Below are 23,540 nucleotides of genomic sequence, written 5' to 3'. Positions count from 1 at the left end.
GCCTCAGCCCACTGATCCAGCCTGTCCATAAATTATGTCACTGCGCAGACAGGTTAAATGAGATGTTACTCCAGTTTTACAGTTTCAAGAACACTGGCAAGGATAATGATAAAAATCAGTGAATCAACACAGCTTCCTAACAACAAAGTTTAAGCCTGGTATTATACACATTTTAAGATGCAAAGACCCTTAAGAATTCCCAGAGTTTCTTCAGTGGAAGTGTTTCTAATAGAACTAGGCAGATGCACCTCAGAATGACCTGACAAACAAATTTAGAAAAACCATGCGGCAGCAAAGTAGCTGGAAAATGTCTCCTCACCTGAGAGCATGGTCTGTGATCTGGTAACACCCAGACAGACTGAGAAACTGAAGAACTCGTGCGGCCTCTTCATCTGTGTTTTTCCTCCCAGAGTATGTCAAGTCTTTTTTCTCTGACTGCTTAGTCCTTGGTGGTTTCTGACACAGTACAGAGGACTCTGGAAGTGCTTGAATAGTTCTTAGTGCTGTCCCAGCACAACAAAATGAGTGACCGCAGTAAATCAAGTCAGTAGAAGCACAGTGCCGCTGCCACCCTCTAGTCCTTAATCCATAAATGTCTCTACTGTAGCATGATGCAGAACAACTAACATGGGATGTTGGTTCCATAAGACAAAATCCTTCAACGTTTCTGTGTCTCCACTCTGCAGCATCTTCAATGTCTGCTAAATCATCAGCATCTAGCATCCACACATAAGCAGAATTGAAGTTTTCTGAGCTGACAGGTTTAGTCCAATGCTGCTCTCCATCTCCCCCCTCAATGAGGCTTTCATTGCTGATTTCATGCAAACAACTATACTTTTTGTTGAACTGCAGAGCGATCTCTCTGTTTTTCCACAAAGTCTTGGCATTCCTGTTTCTGCAGCTTTTCAGAAGCCCTCTGGTGTGGTGAGTCGATACGATCCCCAGTGCTCTGGAAATCCTCTCTACAGCCACATCGGTGATTTTTTCACACCCAGACAGATCAAGGTGGCGTAGATTTTGACAATAACCAACTGAAGACCAACTGAAATCAAAGAAAAAAGTGCTTTGGTTGGTTGACTCTCTAATTTTTGTTCAGAAGCAGGTGTTAAGGCTAAACATACAGACAAACATATCACAAGTAAACCACAGTAAGTCACAGAATGTTTAAACGAAAGACCCCAGACAGGTTAAATTTTATACTCTAAGTGCTGGTTAGGTTGGAGATTAGGAATAATTTCTTTCCTAGAATGGTCAGGCATTGGAACAGGCTGCCCAGGGAGGTGATGAAGTCACCATCAAGAGGGCATGTGGACATGGCACTCTGGGACCTGGTTTAGTGGCTATGATGGTATTGGGCTGGTGGTTGGACTTACGATCTTAGAACTGTTTCAGTTGGAAGAGACCCCTATGATGCTATATATGCCTAGAAAAATCATGCCTGAAGATACGTAAAATGACTCATGAATCAGCAACAACCTGTATTTTTTCCATATACTGAGACTTAAAAGTCCAAATTTTTAATAGATCAGACTGTAAACACCTAGTCCATGTGACATTAATTTCAAAAAGCAGCTTCTGTTGTGGATAATACAACTGCATTATCCATAAAGAGCCATCTAAGTTTAACTAGACATCAATTAACTTCTCAAATGGTTGGAAAAATAAACGTTTACTTAACTAGTAGATTTCACCCCCACCCAAAACCACCACTACACCTGAGATGTAAGAGTCACTTCAAAGGACTTTAATAGTTATAATTTCTAGTATCTGAATTTCTCAAGCTTGCAATATCAGTGTATTTAGATCAAGTATCCTTCTGTCATTGCACATTTCTTTCAGAGAGAATTGCTTGGTTCCTGAAACACATTCTGTGTAAAGTATTAATTACTCCATAAAGTAATTAGGATTAGTAACGAAATTGGACTTTATCATATTAATAAAACCTCACCCTTTCAAGCTTGGATTCCTATTTCAGGTAAAAAAGCCAATCTACAGCAAATGGTTACATTATTAGCTATAAAAGTATATAGGTGATCTAAGTGACCTTGACTTAATCATAGTTAACTACCATTTACTTTCCATACGTGATTGCTTACATTTACAGCAAACCAAGCTCGTTTTCTGAGTTACAAACTGGGGTAATTGGGGTACAACTGGGAATAGTGTGTGGGAAAGGTGTGGCAAACTATCTAGAGATTGACAAAAGCTCACAAAGATTGATTTCTGAAAGACATCTAACAACAATCTCACATCAATGACAGGCTTCAATGAAACTCAGATATCCAGTCTAAGCCTTAGAGCTTTGCCTACCATTTGATCAGGGTCTCAAACAGCAGCATTCCAAACCCTACCATCCCTACTGGACCAAGGGAACTACCAGATCTGAGTGACTCCACAAAATCTATGGACAATTTCAAGTTGTTAACACCAGAACAGGACACAACTGTTGCTGTGGATAGCTACATACTGGTGGGCAATATACACTCAGTAATCAAGACACAGCATTTTTATATAGCCATTACAAAATCACCTGCTTCACTTGCTATTGATTTGTGACTCTTGATTTAGCTCTTAGTTGTTTGTGAATCCTGAATGTGATTTCTCCGTTTCTCCTTTCTTAGCAATGGACTAAAACATGTTTGAATCGTTTTCCCCACCTCTGAAAGACAGATTTATTTTATTTTATTTTTAAAGGAAACAACAATTATCTAACCTTTCAAACGCAGAGTCTGAAATATCAGTTTGAGTGAGATCCAAGTGTTCCAAGTTGGGGCAAAGCTCCAAGATCTGTCTAACCTGGAGAAGGAAAGGAAAATAATCAGTAAAGACAGAAGCCAGTAAGGCTGTACACAGTGTCAAGAGACAACATACGAATTAACATTCTCTTGAACTGCAACTTGTTTTCACTAGCCAAGTGTTTGAATTCAAACACATCAGTTATTAATTAGAGGCTGCACAGCCACAACTATGAAATAGCAGTTTCAAATTCCATACCATTTTGCTAGATACTGCAGAACTGTAGGCCAATACTAATGTCTTCACTGAGGAGCCTACATGTGGGAGGACATTATGAATTAAGCCATGAAGTAAACGTTTTTCCATTTGTGCTACAGTAACGGCAAGTGAATCTTCAGCTGTTTCTTCTGCAATAGAAAACCAAACAAAGATTTAAAACATGCTTTGAATCATTTACAATTGGTATTTGCCATCTCATAGAAGTTAATAGGAAGCTAAGGAGAGGTTAACAAGGAACACTGGACAGAACACTGGAACAGGCTGCCCAGGGGGGTTATGGAGTCTCCCTCTCTGGAGATATTCAAGACCCATCTGGATGTGTTCCTGTATGACCTGCTCTAGGTGCTCCTGCTCTGGCAGGGGGGTTGGACTGGATGATCTTTCGAGGTCCCTTCCAACCCCTAACATCCTGTGATTCTGTGAAGGCATGTAATTCGGAGAGTACCCTGCATCAAACTTCCGGTGATTTACAGCTTGGCATACTACTTGAGTCTCACCTTTAAAAACTTTGTCTTTCTGAAAGCCCTGAAAAGTTTAACTGTTTTTACTTGCCGTTGGAGTAAGAGTCTTAACAGAAAACTATCATTAAAGGATAATTCACAACAGATTATGTACTGGTCAGGGCTTGTCTAGGGCAGCTGTTTCCACAGACTTGCTTTTTATGTTGAAATACCATCTCACAGGGCATTTCATATCCTGTGATACTTCAGACAAATTTAAAATTAATCCTAGAATGCAAGATGGTTCATCCAGACATCCTGAAGAGATAAAGCCTAGCTTTTACCTCCTTCCTAACTCTAGATGCATCCCCATAATGCTTCTACTTGGACTCACATTTGCTCATTGAAACTAGCTGCCTGCTTCTCCCCCCATATTTCCCCCTCTTTTTCCAAACCAGCTAGGAGTCAGGATGAGATGAAGGTGAGGAAAAAGAATACACTTCTCAGGAACTTGAACAAAAACTTTCCAACTTCTTTTTTACTATCTGTTTATTTGTCTTAGGTAAGCATTCAATCTACAGTATCATAGAATCATCAGAGTGCTTAAGTTGGATGGGACCTCGGAGATTACCTACTCCAACCCCTCTGCCATGGACAGGGGTGCTTCTAGTTTTGGTTGCCCAAGGCCTTATCCAATCTGGCCTTAAACACCTCCAGGAAGGGAACATCCATAACCTCCTTCAGCAACCTATTCCAGAGTCTCCCCACCCTCGTACTGAAGAATTTCTTCCTAAGATCCAGTCTAAACCTACTCTCCCTCAGCTTAATGTACTGGTATCAACTATGAGAAAATCTGTATTTTAAATGGATTTTACAGAAAATACTCTATTTTACATGGTTATTTGTTTTATAGCTATGTTATCTTCAGAGGAAACCCAACCAACCAAAAAACACAACCAAATCCCCGAATCAGAATGTACCTACCAGATTCATCTATGTCAGCATCCTCATCCCACTCTTGGAAAGCACGACTTTCATCTTTTCTATTTTTCACCCATTCCTCATCAGGTTCAGTCTCAAGATCTGCTGCAGGACCACTGTACCAATCACCTACACATGCCCCAGCCCCCAAAGAGAAAGAAGGGGAAAAAAAAGTTAAGACAAACTCTTCATCACTGCAGAGAAGAGCAGTAACTCCTCAGTATACTGTGACCTGACAAAGAGATGAATTTTGCATTCATCTCAAATCAGGTTGGACTGAACCTTGACACAATTCTTGTTTGAGCTCTATTTTAAAAATATTCCTGGAGCAGTTTCAGTACCTTTACCAAACTCACAGGCTATTAGGCTATTCTGAGACCTGTCTGTTGTCCTTATTTTCTTGACAGGGACCAAGATGATTGCCACACTAACAAGCAGTTATGCGTATTTGGACTGTGTAGCTGCTGAAGTTCTTTCTTGCAGATAAATTAACCATCAACTTTTAGTATAATACTTGGTTTAAAACATTCCTGTTTTCCTCTGGAATCTCACAAGGATGCATTTTATCAGCCTATTTTTAGCCACTGCACATGACAACTCCAGCCAAGATGCAGAAGTATCCTATTTACAATAGCTATACAACATTCACTTGTAACACATAAAACTCAAATCAATATAAGTTGGTTTTTTTTTTTAGCACATCTAGATAAAAATTAATACCAGAATAGATATTTGAGCTGGTAGGGTACCCCCTCTCCCCAAGGGTTACTGCACAGGCATTGATTCACTTCCAGTTTGGGTCTATTGTAGCATTGGGCTCAGTGTAAGCAGGCCAAAAGAGCTTGGCCTTCTTCACTTGACTCCCACCCCTCAGGTATTTATAGACATTGATCAGATCCCCTCTCAGCCTTCTCTTCTCAAGACTAACCAGCCCCATAGCTCTCTTCATAGGAGAGATGCTCAAGTCCCCTAACCATGCTTATGGCTCTCCACTGGATTCTCTCCAGCAGGTCCCTGTCTCTCTTGAACTGGGGAGCCAGTTCTACAAACTCACTACTATCCTCAAAGCAAGAACAATCCCTGTTGAGTAATATCTAAAGGAGCAAGGTTACTTATATGAGCTACACAGTGACAGTGAAATCCTGATTGTCAACTAATTGTGAAGCAAAATCTCTCAGTAACACTTCCCATCTTTAAAATGCATAAAAAGCCTCAGAAACCCTCCCTGAATTAGAAGAAGAAAGAAATTAACTAAGCCTATAGTTTTATTTCCCTTTCCCCGCTATGGAAGTAAATCCCATCTGAGAAGCTTCCACCCAGTTTAGAGTGCTGCTATGAGCACAACTGTACAGACAGCACATCATGAGATCAGCTGCTTGTGCCAAAACCAGGTTTAAGAATAAGTCATTTTAAGCAGTTTCCAATCATGTTGGTTCCCCCCCGCCCCAGCACTGAATCAAGACAAGTATGTTTTAGCTGAAATAATCTTAACTCTGACACCTCTCAACTCAAGTCTTTAGCAGTGAAAGGACCAAACTATTATTTTCAGTAAGATTTATCCAACCAAAAAAATTAATTCAGACCCAAGTCATTTAACTCCTATCTCTGTCTTGTACAGACTTTTCTAACCCATAAAGGCCTGTCCAGGAAGAAGCTTTTCCACATCTCAAAATTTAAGTTATATATTTTTAAGAGAGAAAACAAACAATCTTAAAGGCACATAGAACACATACACATAGCTTATTAAACAGCACAGTCTCCTTTTTAGTCAACTACACTGACACAGCAGCAATGGTGAAGATTTCAATGCTATACTCCAGTGACTGTATAATACATTGATGGGGACAAGTACAAAAACAAATATTAAAAGCTATGAATACAATCTGATGACTTGTAACTGGTCTCATTGGAATACAGAATACTTTGTCTATTTGAACAGTTACTTTCACAAAGGTTATACTTATCAATAGGTAGCAATTTTAATTAACAGGATCCTTTGAGGAACACAAACTACAAAAATGCACTTAGTCCTTTCTGCAGTAGGAGTTAAGATAATTTATCTAAAGAGTCAATACTAAAATAACATTCATACAGTTCTCTTTGAAGTCTGAATATAAAAAGAGATTGTGAAGAAATGTTAGTACTCCATTTGTTTTGAACTTCCATTCTGCAGCTATGTATTTTATTTCTATCTGGTAACCTAATGAAATGCTTTTACAGCTAGTGATAAAGTTGTAAAAGCAGCATTTAAAATCTAAGGGATTTTGAATTGTAACTCATAATTAAGTTCTATGTTCTATTAGTGAATATGCTTGTTAGTGTTCACACAAACCTCAGTACAACTAATCAATATTCTGTACACAAGAGCTACTCATGAGTTACAACCAAGGCAGTTTTCAGTTTAATTCTGTAAGACAAAAGCATTTTTGGAAGATTTCTAATCTTTAACTAAGTTTCAGGGCACTGTCTCTGCCAGAAGAGTACAGCTTTCCAGCATGCTTGACTGTCAGGCTCGTGGTACAAACCAGTCTACCCTAAAACATTCTCCTTTAGAGTCAGAAATTCTGATCATTGAAATGCTTTCGAAGGAAGAATTAACTTTAACTTACCTCTAGCCCAGCGAACAGGGTAAAGATGTTTCCAAAGAGATCCAGTTTTAGTCAGCTGCGACCATTCAGTGCTTACTTGACTACACTGACATAACTCTTGGGGGTTAAGGTAACTGAAAATGGTCAGCATTACTTCAGGAGGAAGATTAGTAATATTTGTAGTGTGCCCTGTTACTTCAGTTTCTGAAACACAGAAAGTGTGTGTTAAGTGAAGCACGACCTCACAGCTTTAAACAACAGTGGCAGAACCCACACCTTGACTAGGGTAATGCAAAAACTGCATCTGAAAAGATTTAGTCAATTTCTTGGCAAGAGTTGAGGATGAAAACATATTGCTTTGGCTTTAATGAGCTTAATAATACCTTAAAAACAAACAAAAAAAGAACAGCTCAGTTTTCTGTTTGGCGGTTTCTCAGCAGGCTGAGTTTTACCAACTGAACCCAGAAGGGTCAAAAAAAGCCCTGGACAAAAGTAAACTGCTGCTCCTCGACCACAGCATGATGAAAGCAAAATGCTTTAAAAAAATGCCTTATGTCCTAGATGACATATATTCCTGCTTTGCCACCTTCCCAGGACACACTACAAGCTCGGGACACCTCCCCAGCTGGCACCACACCCACTGAAAACACTCAACCTCTTGACTGGGACACAGCAAGTCTATGTTTAACTCTTTGCAGCTGTCTCATGTTTTATTTGTAGCTTTAGCTGCTAACATGGACAATTAATTTTAACTTCTGAATGGTGACAGGCTGCAAATCAGTATCAAATACTACGTTAGAGACTAAGATTTGACCACCCAATTAATACTTCAATGTACCAATGAACCATCTCAAATAGCTCTCCCTTACTGCCATAGTACAGACAGCTGCAAACTAGATAAAATAACAAATTCAGTGCTTTGGGTTTTGCTGTTTGAAGAGAATTTTTAATGCTTTGTCTAAGGACAAATTACCTGAGAAAAAAAAATCTCTCCGAAAGAGCTTTCAAGGGCCCTTAAAATTACGTTTCACAGATTAGTAGGGATAACTTGTCATAACTTCTGAAGTTATGAAAAGACTTTACAGCAAGACAAGCATCAGGTTTCCTTTTGCAAAGAGGCTTCCAAAGTGAGCATAATGTGAACTGTACCTCGTTCACTATTGCTACTTCAAAAAATAATTAAATACATTTTCCCTTGATGAGTCGATGTTAATGTTTATTTGTACACCTGGCAAGTTGCTGCAGGTACACTATAGAGAATTTCACACTAAAATGCAGCTAAAACAGCACAGAACTGCAAGCTGTGGCATTTTCTTCTGTTCTTAAAAACTGGCTGCCAGACACACACTTCCTTCTCCCTAAAGTCTAGCACAACCACTTCAGAATTACTTCTGTCCCAAAACTGCTATTCCAGCTAGACTTAACAGCAAGCAATGTCACAAGGCTACTTCTGTCACATCTGTTCAGACTCAATAGTATTTCACACCATGGACCATGATCTTTTCTGAAGGCTTCACCTGGAGGGCAGAAAATGACCAATTCAGTAGTTAAGAGAAGTCAAGATTCATTAAAACACATCTTTTACAGAGTAGTTTCTTAAGTTTTTCTAATTAGAGCACCACATCTCATCCACACCACAAAGTCAGTTCATGGGGGCTTGCTACACGTACCAGTCTCACACCCCAGTGTTACACTTTTGGTACACTAATTTCCCTTCTTTGGGGCATCAACTCTTCTTTATTAGTTACAAGTGGAAACTGTAACCACAGACAACTCCGGTTGCATCAACAGTCACAGTCAGGCTGATGTCTGCACAAGCTTGAAGTGCACTTCAGTAGTTACCAATTTACTCAAGAAAGGTACAGATGAACACAAATTCAATATACAGATGAACGCAAGTTCAATATCCACCCCAAGAACACACATTTCATCCAACCTACTCAAATGCTGCACAGATTCATTCCCTCACATCACTCCACACACACAGCTTCTTCCTTGCTGATTCCCAAAAGGCCCAGAGAAGTTATGTAGGAGAGCTGGGGAAAGTGAGTTACTTTGATATATTGTCCGTTGGCTAACTATTCTCTGTTATTAAACCATTAACAGAAAAGCTTGCAAAGCAGTCTTGAAAAAAATAATTAAATGCAAAATTTGCAAATAGAAAAACAATTTCAATGTATCTACAAAATGAGAATTATCGTTTCTGACTGTTTGTTATATCAAATATTACCACAGGATGAAAGGGAGAGGAAGAAGGTTGCAAACTGGTAAATGAGGAAGTACTCTCTACACTACAACCTGCCAAGAAGCCTCTAAAGTTCCTGCACTTTCAGAACTGGTCTGAAGCAATTCCTATTTTATAAAAACTATTTTATCTGCCAGTACATAACTTCAGGTATGTCACTGGTGTGGCTTTTTAAATGAATACTGCAGTCTAAAAATTACTTTCAGTGCTTCACCTTGATCTGTCTTCTCATCCACAGAATACTTAAAGACCTTCTGAAGCTCTTCTGCTTGATTCCACTTACTAAGACCTCTGAATTCTCCAGCTTCCTTCTGCGAGCAGTGCTGTGCAATTACTTTCTTCTTAATATCTTTCAATTCTTCATAAGTAAAGTATTCCATCAACATTGGCTGGAAAACCTACAGTGAATGAAAAAATTAAAAAACAACAATTTTCATCAGCACCAGAATTAATAATACTACCCAGGCCATACACTGTCCTACATTAAGTGAACCTAAGGCACAGATCATGGAATTTCTGAGTTCTAGCCCTCTGCTTGCTAATGGATCACTGCATAGTCTTGGACAAGCTGTTGAACTGTTTTCCCCAGAAGAAAAGGGAAGTGACTAAAGTTGTTTAAAATATGTAACTTAGTGAGGTACTCACACAGAAGGCAAAGTGGCAAGGAAGAAAAACATGGAAGAGGGATTTCTCTTAGACAGAGTTCGAAGATTTACTCTCTCCAGAAGATGCTTCTCAGGTTTTGGATACCCATAAATCACCAGACTGGCAGTACTAGTCTGTCTTTCAAATATAGGTCAGAGGCTGTTTGGGAGTGTCAGTTTGAGTCACGAAGCATTGGTTTACAAGACCTCTCTCACTTTTAAGTTTTGCTATACATCTCCTTAAATAACTTCCTTCTGCAAACAAATGCAGGCCTCAGTGATTTTTTTTGTTATCAATTTTTTTAGGGACCACAATTTCATTGTAAATTTTCAGTATATTCACTGTTTTAGAATGCATCCCTCTGCAGTCAGAGAAGAGCAGAACAATGACACCACAGTCCTGAATGCAAATCAGCATACCAATAAAAACAGAGAATTGTAAAATAAAAACTGAACCTCCAATCCCTTTGTCTCTGTTCAGTCATTCCAAATCCCAAGGGAGATCAGCACAGTTGAGGAACATTTTTACCTACCTCCTCTTCTTCCTTCATATGAGGAAGGAAATCCCTGGTAAAGGCTTCCAACCTCTCCTTCAGCTGTTTCGCATAGTTTAGCTGTTCATATTCATTCTGAGAAGAAAGCAAAGGTTTAACTATTATCCAATCTTGTCCATTCATCCAAGGGTTGAACTGTTAAATAAATCAGTGCTTCAAAATAAAGCCCATTATGTCTTCTCCATGCATGTAGCATGTTTGCTCCAATTCATGGTAAGAATGCATTCACTTACAAAGTTTGATGACAAGCTGACAGTCTGAACTGGCCTATTACTAGGCAGAACAAAGTATTCCCTTCTTGCCTGCTTCCAATTTATTTTACTACCAGATAGGAATTAACCTGGTCTAATCACATTTTTACTTTGGAACAAAGACTGAAGTCTGCCAATCCACAGTCTCACTCAAAGTTCAAAGTAGTAACAGATTAATATAAGCATTTGCATGTTTTGCCAACAAATTATTCTACAGCAATTTCACTTCACCTTTTTACCTACATACATCTTACATTAGTTACTCTACAATTCTAGCTTCCAAATTATAGGCAGAATTTGTAGTCACACACATTCTATACATACTTACTTTGGAAATGGAAAGAACTCTCAAAGATGTAACTGCCTTTTAAATGTTAAAGGTAATCCAACCTCATCTATCAGCTCGTTCACTACGCCTGTAATAAGAATCTGGTTCCGAGTCTGCCCAGTAAATTGCAACATACTGAGGGTTCCTCATAGCTCCCACAGTAAACACTGCCTACGACATCAAGAAATTCTATTACAGAAAAAAAGCTTAAAACATCAGTTTAACTTAGCTAACCACACCCTAAAAAGAGTTAACCACTTAAAGTACCTAAACAAAGTTAAAGAAATCTGGTTTTCCACATTTAACAGAATCCCACTAGCACTCTGTCAGAGAAGGATTAACATAAGGCCAACTGTGAACTGTCCACTTTCCTTCATTTTTAATTTTACTAATGGAGATGACTGAAGTCAAATTTTAAGGTTCCAATGCACAGAGGAGGAAAAAAAAAAATCACGGAAGATTTCCAGGTCAAAACTGGCCTTAAATAGCCAAATAGAATCAATCAACTGCATATTTATTATTTCTCTTACTGAAAACATGGACTATGTAGTAAAAAAAAATGTGATGTCCAATTATTACTGAATTATTACTATTGTTCAAGTGCAGGAAGAAGCAGAGTCAGGCACCCCAGAGGAAAGACACATAGCAAAATTTAAGCAGGATTCTACTGGAGAAGAAATGAAGAACTGAATGACAACAAGTTGTGAAAAAGCCAGCTGGAGAAGTAACATTTAGTGTTTCTTCAGTACCAGAACATTAACAGCATTACTGAGCAATAGATTACTGGAAGGAGTACATGACTCACTAATAGAACAGAACAATGTCTTTTTTTTAGTTCAGTAATCATCTCTGTTTGTGACAATAATACTATGCTATATGCCACAAAAAAACTACTCAGGGTCACCTAACAAATTAAAAACCTTATTTCTGTAGTCAAAATCTGTTTTGCCAAATTAGCAGAGCTGTCATCATATTTGTAACTTCCACACTGTCTCTTCAAAACACTTTCAATTATGCAGTGATGAGCTCTTGTCACAAAATACACCTCTGAAAAAAACAAAATTTACTAGAAATTTAGTAACTGTAATAAAAGAATTTGTATTCTGGACTGGGAAGTTTTCACAACTGCTATCACAAACCCACAAATATTTCTTCTTCCTCTTTAGTTTATTTGTAGAGACTCTTATTAGTTTGCCTCAATTTTTATCAGGTAATCACAATATGTTTTCCCTAGGACACAAGTCCTTCTTATGGTCTACTTACCTTCACATTCTTCAATCCCTTCTCAAAGAGGCTGAGCATCTCTGACAGTTTATTGTCCGAGTGCACATTGTACACCATCCGGCTACGCTGCTGCAGTAAACCAATGATACACTCATTTTCAATCTGCTCATGCATTTTAAATTCCTTGAAGGTGGCATAAAGAGACTGTAGAAGAGCCCGAAAATCATTGTTGTTGGAGAAGTTGGTCTTGGAAAGCTAGAAGGGAAAAAAAAGAACAAGGTCTTTTTTTTTTTAATAAAATTTTTAAAAAATTAAAAATCAGTGAAAATCACCTCAGGGTCAAGTTAAATCCTTAGAGCAAGTACTGGGGTTCTGTGATTCATTGCTTTACAACTTATGTTGTAAATAATGGAAAGTTGAAAAGTTTCAGTTTTATAAAGAAAACTGGCAAACAATTGATTTTTGTAATTCCAGCAATCACTTCAAAGACATGAAAAATTAAGAGTAATGAATGCTTTCAATTCCAAACTTCAAGTGCACCACATAAAAATCAGAGCTTCAAGTGCACAGACAGAAATACACAAACTAGTCTACTCAACTTGAAGCTGCTTTCCTGTAACTTACGCAATTGATGCATTAAAATTTCATTTCATACACCTTCATCCAGAAGTGGGCAGAATTAATATTGGTGTTTGATTCCTCATTTTAAGAAACATTTATGCCATATACTTACTAATATGACTTTTGAATTTATTCACAGAATTCAACATTATTTTAGCCTTCAGCACTAACCTGCCATTTGTTATTTGTTAACAGGAACTGACATAAATTCTATTAAAAAAATTAAGAAAAGCCCTTAAACTTGATCTAAAAACTCCAGTATATGTTTCCTCTTATAGATCATTAAAACAGTAAGCCATTCACGCTCCAATTCTGTTAACTCCTCAAAAATAAGTTAACAGAACAACTTTACAACAATGTTGTGCTTTCTGAACGAGGTTTGTGTAAATTAGCAGATTTAATTGTACAATCCTCTGACTTCCAGTGGCCCATCACAGGCTCCGGAGAAAAAAAAAAAAAAAAAAAAGATGAAATTATAAGTTTTAGCAGTATTATAGGGAACTAATGGTAATTACAGAAGTTTAACAAAGCATAGTACATGCAATATTTCATATGGTAAAGTGTGCTGCATTTAATCAGACACATTCTGAAGGCAACTCATTCCACATGAATGAATAGAGCTTAAGAAAACAGGAAAGTAGCATGATAACCTCTTCAAGGGAGATCATTCTTGAGACAACCATGTAGTTATAGGATTAGCCTTAAGAACGCAGTAAAATCAAAGTTTTATTTAAGCAACATAACCCAATCTTGTGAAACCCTGACATAAATGTAGAAAGACTTCCTGGTAGAAATTGATGCAATCTCCTCAGCTGGGCAGGTAACTGAAAGGTCAAGCCACTTCCCAGATCTGTATTTCAGCCCTTAATAAGAAGCCATTATAACAGACCCCAGGGCCTGCCTCTAGGGATGCACCATCCACAAGGAATGCAACCCATGTATACCATGCCACCAAGTGCCTGCAAACTATACCATCTCTGAGAGGTTTCCAATGGACCGAGAGCAAACAATAAAGACAAAACAAAACTCTAGTGCCATTTTCACATGTGTACAAACAGTCACCATTAACAACAGTACATTCTGAAATTGCATTTTCCTTTGGTGAGTGTAAAAAACAGAGGAAAAACAGTATTTTTCCTATTACATTTTATTCTGTGTGCAGCTTCAGGAATCACAGCCTACAGCACAATACAAGAGCAAGAACTCTGAAAATAAAAATATTTTCATTCTGAAAAGAAGCCACTGGAATATGCAGAAATGGTTTAGTTTACAAAGATTCTTGAATCTAAGGTGTTTATTAGAAATGGGAATCTGAGATATGTTCATACATAATACACACATCAAAAATAACCATAAATTGAGATATACCTAAAACTTCTATCATTCAAAAAAACAAAACACCACAAATGTACTTATTCACTCTGACATTGCATTGTCACTTCCTGGCAACTACTAGCAAAGCAACCGAAACAGGCTGGACATCTGCCAAGTGCTTATACAATGCCAAGTCAGCCCTGCATACTGCACCTTACATGCAGTACATGTAAGCAAAATGTCTACCTATCATCATCCATTACATAGGAATAAAGAATCCATTTGAGCATGCAAGGTAAGAATTCCCATTATATATGCCCTGTCATAGAAGCCACTACAACATGAAATATTCACCCCTGCTACTCAGCCTTCCAGAAGATAATCGAAGAGATTAGGAACTATGGAGAGGATATTGAAGTTTAATGACAGTACTTGAATCAGCAATTGGTATATTAAAAAGGTCACCTAAAGCTGAGGAAACCTGGCTTTGCAGACGACAGGTAGCCTAGCAACAAAGTCACTCAGTCAGATCTGTAATTTCATTACTAGGACTGATGAAGTCTTACGACAGGGGACCAAGATTATTAACAGATAGCAGCTGCTCCACTTCAAGGTCCACTTTTCACCAGCTCTACAGAAGGAAACCTAGTGCAAGGGTTTAGTAGCACAAAAAGAAAACAACCATCCCCCATAATCATATGGGGAATCCTAAGAGAACAGCAAGAGGGAGGAAATGAATTGCATTAAAGATATTTGTTGACTGATCAAAAATAAAGCACCATGCCCGTGTGATCCCTGTGCAGTTTACAATACAACTGTCACAGCACTTAGAGATACTTGGGAGCTTTCTGAACTTTAAGACACTACACTTAACTCTAAATTATAGCACAACTGTTTCTTGTGTTTGGAATTCAAACTCTAGTGGAGGAGCAGCACCACAAGAGAAACAGTGCTGGTGTCTCCTGAAACTGAAAAATTATACATAATCCACACAGCCTGAGCAACAGGCTAAACAACAGTTAATGCCACTGCAAAGTCTGTCTGAAACACTTCAGAGACATTTGGCTGGTGCAGGCATACTAGAGAAGCAGTCAGGAGGTGTTAAAGTCAGCATTAACTTTATTAAACTCTTATCATAACAAAAAAACCCCACCCAAACAAAAACCCAAGCGACATGTAAACAAGGGAAGGTACGTCAATAATCCAAGGGCCACTGTGGTGCCAGCAGTGAACTAAAGCACAAGGTCAAGGTCACAGAAGGTACGTCTATTTCAAGTAAAAAGGAGATAGTCATTCCAACCCTAAACTTTTGTTCTAAAGTTCTTCACACTTAAATGGCCAATTTAGGGAGTCTGTAGCAGACAATACTTGAAATCAAGACTGAAATAATGATTTTTTTGTCATAGTTGAAAGAAATATGTAAACTAGTAGTAGGATTATTAAGAAGTTCACTGCTATTAATCCAAGTCCAATTGTTTCCATCACTCCTTTGCACGAAAGAATAGTACTTTTGAATTAAGAAACCACTTGATGGATATCTTCAAAACTTCAAATTCTGCAATTAGAGAATAGCTACGACTGAGAAAAACTCATCTTAGTACCTCAGACAATTATATACAAATTTTAGGCAAGTGCCCAGCTCCACTGTACTTCAGAGCCATTAACATGATCAAGATGAACATAGAGAGATGTAGAAAACAAAACATCCTTCCTTACTGTGAGCTATTATTTTATTCTTTGTGCTTTAAGAGCAATATGGCAATACCAGCAGGATTAACAGCAATTGCTATTTATAACTGCTTCACGTTCATGATGCCCAAGTGAAGAGTAAATCTCCAGTTAGCTCTTGCATCTCCTTTGTGGCTTTTGTGCTTCCATAAGAAAAACAAAAGTGTTTATATATACACACACATTTCTGAAACTTTCTGTCAGTTGAAGACAGATATTTCTATCCAAAATGATGTGAATAAGTAAGAAAGATCAAGACTGACTTCATATCAATTAAATCACTGAACAAAATACAGTATTATTTGTTTTCTGGAAGTGTTTTACATCCATGTCAATATGGGAAAATGTCTTTCTATAGGAAGAGAATTAATTTTCCAGAAAGTCTAGTTTACAGTGAGTAAATTGAAGCAGCTATTTCATAATATCTATGCCAAAAAATGTATGTAGTGAGTAGAAAAGTTTGCTTCTTCCTTAAAAACATGCTATTAACAAGGGGAAAGTAGTAAACAGGAATAAAGAAAAAGAAGTACTTTTATCAGACCAGCACAACAGTAAGTAAAGTCTGTGCTGCGTGCTAACTTTCTTAGTTAGGAGTATCTCTCTACTGCCAACAACAGACAACAACAGAGGTATGAGAAATTGGAACAGGAAAGGAAACATTTCTTTGCTCAAAGATTACAAAATATAAAATGAAATAATTCAGGTTAAACAAGTTTAAAAGCAGCTACAAATTCACAAACTGCTTTATTTCAGTTTCCCCATCAGCAACTGTAACTTCTGAACCACCACCACCAACACTAAAAATTTCCTCTAGATTTCGACCCCTAGTTTACATATTTAAAATTCATTTTAAGGAAGAGTAAAATACTTTTCATTAAGGGGCTGGCAGACCACTGATTAAAACAAAATAAAACCCCACCACACACCACTACGAACAACAACAACAAAAAAATCAAACCACCAAAACCCACAATCATCTTTAGAACAGAATAGCACCAGGGAGAGAGAAAAACAAAACACAAAACAGAACCAACAGCATGATGAACCCATCCGGAGTACTGATGCCGTGAGAAGAGAGCTCATTTTCTCACCTCGTCAGTGCACTAGCTGCACAGCCAGCCTGCACCCACTTACATGCAATGTCTTACTAAGGAATCCATAACAATCATTTGTTTATACTGTCCACAACTGAACTACAGTGCCACGATAGCTTAGCAGAAAGGATGACTGCACTGTCAAACCAATGTCTCTATGCAGAGGTATGCAAGGTGAGAGAATTAGGTAAGGTACTTCACACACTCCAGTTAGTCCAATGATTGAAACCTTGCATCAGAGCAGTAACACCGGCTTTCTATCCTGGGTGCTTTTCTTGGCTCCAGGTCAACCCAAAATAAGAGTAATCAGTAAGGCAGGCAGGACAGGATCTGGCAGAGCTCAACCAGAAATTCAAAACTTTCAAATACCCATTTGTCTGTCTCTATAAAATCCTGTCCTCTATGTAACCTCAGTTATTTTGCATCTTAACTAAGATCTTGAAATAGTCTTTCAAAATGTGAAAACAAAACAAAACCATCAACAACAAAAAAAAAAAAAACCCCAAACAAAACACCTCACCCAACAGCCAAAAGTCAAAGAATAATCTTTCAGTTAATATAGTGTTTAAGGCAGACAACATTATTTTATTTTTCAAAAAGCACAGGCAACAGAGCTGGTAATATCTTGTGCTCTCAGTTTTGAAAGGCTAAGGTTAAACTGATAAATGTCAAGAATAAGAGCACAGCAGAGGTAGAAACAAACTGCTTCATTTTTGGTTTTATTGGTATCTTTCATATCATTCCCTTGCACCAAACACCTGCAGATCAGTTTTCAAACGAGGAAGGCCTTTTCACAAGGATATAAATAACCATGTGGGACTGACTGAAGCAAGATTTGCAGTGATGCAATTGCTACAAGTATCAGACCCTGCTAGGGACAAGAGCAGGAACCACAGCTCAGAAAGCACCAGCTAAAATCAGCTAAGCCTCCTCCACCATACGGTTTCCACAAGTAGAAGTCTGCCAGGGACAAAGAGACACACAGGCTATCACCAGGTCTGCAGAGATGAACCAAAAAACGAATCAAAGAAAAATTTAGTAATTACAAAAAAGGACAAGCGCCTCAAATGAAAGCACAACGAACATTTGCAATGGTGCTGTTACATAGGGGCCTGTCACAGCATTTCTCATGCACATTTCAGATGCCATAGCAAACTTCCTTCCTGTCTTATATACTCAAAGAAATAGGTTCCTAAGAGCTGGCATTTGTCCCTCTGTGAGGATACATTCAAAGTCCCAAGAATAAAATAACAGCACTCAAAGCTCCTCTCTTCTCTCCCACTGCAGTAACTCACAGACTATAAACATGGCAAAAAAGCCTTTGCTCCCCTGCACCAGCCTCACTGCAATTTCCCAACACAATCGAAGGTGGGCACTGGAAAAAAATTGTCACTCTGTCTTAATTGATCTTGGGCACTACCTGCAAAAACAAATACAAAGGCAAGTGTCTCAAGAAGTACAGCTTGCACTCTAGAGAGCTGCATAAAATCTGTATGAACACCAATACAAACTAATTACAGCATACAGCTTTCTAGAAGACCTCAGATTCTCTTGTTTGGTTGGTTTGGTGGGGGCAGGGGGGGCAGTGTGCTGTTGGCTTTTCTGTTTGTTTGGGTTTCTGTTATGTTTTGGGATTGGTGTTTTTGGGGGGTTTTGTGTGTGTATGCACCATAGCGTAGGAGAAAAAAAAAAAACCTGTTACTGCTTAAAGGAGAGAAGGGCAAAAGGTGGGTTATTGCTGCTCTCCAGAATAGCTGGAGGAAAAGACAAAAGAACAGAGCAATATGCAAAGGGGTGAACAGAAAACTTTTTTTCTTACAATTCAAGAGAAAAAAAAATGGTGCAAAGAAACTACATGGGGAAAAAAAAAATGTACTACTGTGGTGTAAGTAAATATCCAAAAGAGAAAGACAAAAGGGTGAAGCACATGATATGTAAGAAGAAAACAGGTGTTCTGCTAAACAAAAAATACAGAAACAGAAGCTTTGAGGTGGCAAGAGGAGGTAAAAGTGTCCTGAAAATATGATGCAAAATTGCTATGCAGGTCTGAGGAGCCCCACTTCAACTCCAAACATGTTTCATCACTGTTGTCCCCTATTTCAGACCTCCTCTGACACATTACTTAACACACATTTGCTTTAAAAATATATATATTTAAAGCACATTGTCACTTTCAGATTCATTTTCAAAATAATCTTCTGCATGAAAAATTAATTCCAAGCTGCGATTTCCCAGTAAGTATATGGAAAGACAGCTGGTAGAGTCTATGATGACATAGAGGCATGAATAAAAAATTGCTCATCTACTTCTGGATGCTAATGAGGAGGATTAATTTCCTTCCATCAAGAATGAAAGAATTTCTTTCCATCTTCTGCCTGCATAGTCCATAGTTTGTGGATTTATTAACACTAAGCATCCTAAGCAGCTGCTTATTCATTCTAAACACAGGTGAACATAAGTGCTCAATGATACAGAACATTAACTGCTAATAACCAAATACCATGGATTTCCAAATCAACTCACACACACATTTGAAGCAGCAGTAGAAAATGAACAGCAGAGTACTGAAATGGTGAAAAATTATTTCAAAACTACAACTAAAACTTCGGCAATGTTTGTTGATTAGAATTATATTCACAGAACAATCATTTTCTGTTCTCAAGGACATTGAGCAAGAAATACTTGACTTTGAAAGAGGAAGTCAGAACACTGATAATTTGTATAGTTTTTCAGATTTCAGAACACCTTGCTGCCACAAAAATTGTAATCATGATGTGGTTATGTCATTCCCTGCCCAATGCTTTACAGCATCAATTCAGCTTGATTCAGGAGTATTTTTCACTCCTAAAATGGTTCATCTACAATATCCTTATTGTAAGAACATCACAAATTTAACACATGAAATCAATTCATTCTCTTCAACAGAGGGCAAAGCCTTCAGGGATGAGAAACAACTGAAGCGTAATAGAAGGCTACTGAAACAGAAAGAAGGGTTAAAGAGAAATCAAGTTATCAAAAGAAACAATTATTAGGAAACAAAGAGATGAACTTCTAAGCTACATGGAAGTTTTGAAAAGAATCCTAATAAAATAATCAAGAACTTATCACTGCAGATAAGTAGAACAGAACAGCATTTAGACTTCAAACAAGGAGGACAGAAAACACAGAAGTCTATATATACCTAGATAAGAAAAGGAATACTTTGTCAGCTGTGTAACAGGTAAGGCAGAGATGACAGCAGTAAAATTAAATGTCGCCTTTGTGCAAGTCTTCATGAGGAAACTAGGAAAATATTTATGGCAACTTTTAACAAGGTGTCAGAAGTGTAGGTTAGAAAAATACTAGTTAAATATTTATACAAGTTCAATGCATTCAAGTCAGCAGAACATGACAAAATTGATCCAAATTTCCTGGAAGAACTAGCCAAAGTAATTATTAAACCATGAGAAATAACCTTTCCTCAAAAGATCTCTGCAGTGAGATCACAGAAGACTGAAGTCCTGCAAACAGAAGAAAGACCTTCTCCATCAAACACTGAAAAGGTTTCACAATGAAGTTGAGCTATTAAAGCAGATGTTTACTTCTGCAATGGGTAGTCCTGTTCCCCTGCTTCCATGCAGTTTGTCTGTCCTCTTTGTGAGCCAGTTTTACTGAATCCTCTTTCGTTTCAGTGCCCTACATGAACTAGCTGCTCATCAAGAGGCCAGACAAGCACAGAGGACATCATCAACAATTAACCCTTCCAATAGCAGTTAGTTATTAGATCCACTCAGTCACAGTAGGAAGCCTTACACTAGTTTTTGAGAGGCAGATGTGAAAAGTCACCAGTAGCCTTTAATTGCTTTACAGCATTTAGAGAACAACTGTTCTTCCTATTCCTTTTTCCAATGCAGACAACATTTTCAGGGTAGTTGTATAACAGAAATGTCTGAAAACATGTTCCTTGGCTGCAGTATGTCCACAAGACAATGGGACATTTGGAATCCCATTCATTAATAGCACATGTCTTGTGTCTGGAGAAGGCCCAGACAAAATTTAATGGCAGAATAGTGCCTGCTACTTGAGTAGCCCTGGTCTTGAAGTAACAAGTCAGCCTGCACAGACTTGTTTAGAAAAAAAAATCTGATTTCTTTTTGCTAAGATACCTACTTAAGAGGAAGACAATACATGTTACAGATCATGATTTCACTAAGGTTTTTGACACTGTTCTGCCTTACAGCAAACTGGCAAGAGTCTACAGAAAAACCTCTGGATAGCTTAAGCACTTGCAAATAGTGCTCCCCAGCCACAGCTACCAATGTTTCCTGCAAACCACAGTGGCATTTTCAGTACACGATCAGCTGAAATTCATTCTGCCTCATGACAGATCTGATACTTTCAGCCACAGATGAGAAAGCAGCAAGGCTGGTAACACAAGATTGGTGCATTGTCCAGTGCAGGAATCAAGATCATAATGCGACAGCAGAAACAGTCTGGACTGGACACTGACATGCTGACTAGGACAACTGCATGTGTCTCCACAGAGGATAGAAGCCTAACGACCAATATGAAAGGAAATTTGGAGATAGTGCTCAGAGACGCACAGGACTACAGAAAAATCACAAAGCAAGTATGCTGCTGTTAAAAAAAAAATTGCAGAACAACACACCTAAGACACATCTGCTCAACACCAGCAGTGTCCCATTCTGCACACAAGATTTCAGGGAAACAGACATCATTAGACTGAGGTTTCACAATCGCTTAAGCCAATCTAGTGGCTGGCTGTCAGGGTCCCACCCCTGCCTCATGCTGGCTTCAGTACTCACCTGACCAGTGCTTGCTGGGACACTTAATCAGTGAAAAACCTACCCAGCTCCGGGAAAAAAAAATGTTTTCTGTCAGCTATGAGCCCTTGTGAGTCACTTAAAGTGCTGATGAGAGCACGAAAGGCATAGCAGTGCCAGTCAGCTGAAACTGTTACAGAGCAGCACAACAAGTAGAGCCAGGTACAGAAAGCACAGCCCATGTGCAGAGGTAGACGGAATCAGTTTACTTAGGCTAGAGAACTGAGATGGAGGACACACCTGCAATTTGAAAAAAGGCACAAGATCTTTCTGAAAATATAGAAAGGTTCACTAGAGAGAGGAAAACAGAATCTGGTCTATTTGTAGCAAAGGTGATGTCAGGCATTAGAAAAAGCATTTTAACTGTAAAGACTGTTTGCTGTGGCACTCCACTACCAACAAGGGGGTACAGCCTCTGAGGCCTTAAAGAATACATTTATCAGCAGAGTAGGCAATCGATCTGATAACTAGCAAGGAAACTCGCAAAGTTGTTATTCAAGTCTCAGGCTCTGTGCACAATGCAGATAAAAATGCTATGTAAGAATGTAGCAAACATGGTGAGATGTCTGCTAGCAACAGTTTAAAGAGTAGGGTAACTCAGCTAATGCATCAAGCACCCCAAACGTCCATTTCACCATTCTGTCTCACATCAAGCCCTGGAAGAACAAAATAAATTGTGTGTCTCTGTCCTAAAAGATTATGTAGGTACTCACATACTTTTTTACCCATCAGTAACATTACAGTTGCTCTCCTGAAAAGCTACACAGGGATCCATTTATTCACTGGTGGAATTTACTGAATTCAGACAGCAACTATATGCAATTCACAAAATTAAAGACCCCTGAAAGACAAACTAAATTTATAAAGAGCGTGGCTTTCGAGATTATAATTGCCATGCAGGCAGAACTACAGTCTGATCTAATTACAACATCTCAATCAGACAAGAAGAAAAGTCAAACACAGTTCAGTTTTTTCTGATGCAAAGCTAGCAGCACTCTAGTGCAAAGGTCATAGGCCAGGCACAGCCTCCGAGTTCTGAAACAGGGTTAAAGGATACAAGATTGAATACTTGCAAGCGCCATTCATTCATGCCTGCACTTCTTCAAAAGAAAAAGGAAGTAAGCAAACTCCTGTATAAAAAATACTTAGAAAATGACACTACGATCATTGCAAACAGGGTAGTTGTAATTAAATTTTCCCATACTCAGGAAAACAAAAGCATTCCAGCTCAGGCAGTTTTACTTTTATCAAGTCACAGTAAACTGGGTCAAAACTTTGTGGGAGGTTCAATAGCAGTAACAGAAATGCCTCTCTAGAAACAAAATCCAACATACTACAATATTTGGAAATTCAATCTTGTTTAGCTACTGTCAACGATATGCTAATACTGCTGCTGGGGGCCAAGGGGAGATGAGTCCCAGCTATTTTCTTCCCCTCACTTAAAACCTGTTCTAACACTACAAGTTTTCATGTCACCACAGATTAAACTGCAAATACAGAGATAAAAGGCAAAGTGAAACTACACAAGGTCTCCCCTCCTCCTCCCCTCAGCCTGGTCAGCTAGCTAACTCACATTTTCTTTACCCTATTAACAAGCTGTGCAGGTTCCCACGAATGGATCTGGTGAACCCCAGGAGCAGTACTCGGCAGCATGTGGAAAAGGGGAGGAGGAAAGCGATGACTGCCCATC

The 23,540-nt window shown here is 38.4% G+C and overlaps 1 protein-coding gene across 2 annotated transcripts in view; it reads right to left on the bottom strand.

Moving 5' to 3' along the window:
- Positions 1-23,540, bottom strand: part of FBXL5 (F-box and leucine rich repeat protein 5) — a 33,416-nt gene that overhangs the window by 8,833 nt on the left and 1,043 nt on the right. The window contains exons 2-9 of one of the 2 annotated variants that reach the window (XM_054391392.1): positions 12,310-12,525; positions 10,447-10,542; positions 9,484-9,667; positions 7,046-7,228; positions 4,440-4,565; positions 2,995-3,143; positions 2,714-2,796; positions 320-1,042 (exon numbers count right to left, since the gene is read on the bottom strand). In XM_054391392.1, the coding sequence (XP_054247367.1) occupies positions 320-1,042; positions 2,714-2,796; positions 2,995-3,143; positions 4,440-4,565; positions 7,046-7,228; positions 9,484-9,667; positions 10,447-10,542; positions 12,310-12,525 (1,760 nt within the window). The remainder of the gene's footprint in view (positions 1-319; positions 1,043-2,713; positions 2,797-2,994; positions 3,144-4,439; positions 4,566-7,045; positions 7,229-9,483; positions 9,668-10,446; positions 10,543-12,309; positions 12,526-23,540) is intronic. The other variant, XM_054391390.1, reaches the window with a different exon arrangement.

The sequence above is a fragment of the Indicator indicator genome, chromosome 23, assembly GCF_027791375.1.
Source record: "Indicator indicator isolate 239-I01 chromosome 23, UM_Iind_1.1, whole genome shotgun sequence".
Lineage (NCBI taxonomy): Eukaryota > Metazoa > Chordata > Aves > Piciformes > Indicatoridae > Indicator > Indicator indicator.
This window is presented reverse-complemented; position numbering and strand designations above follow the sequence as displayed.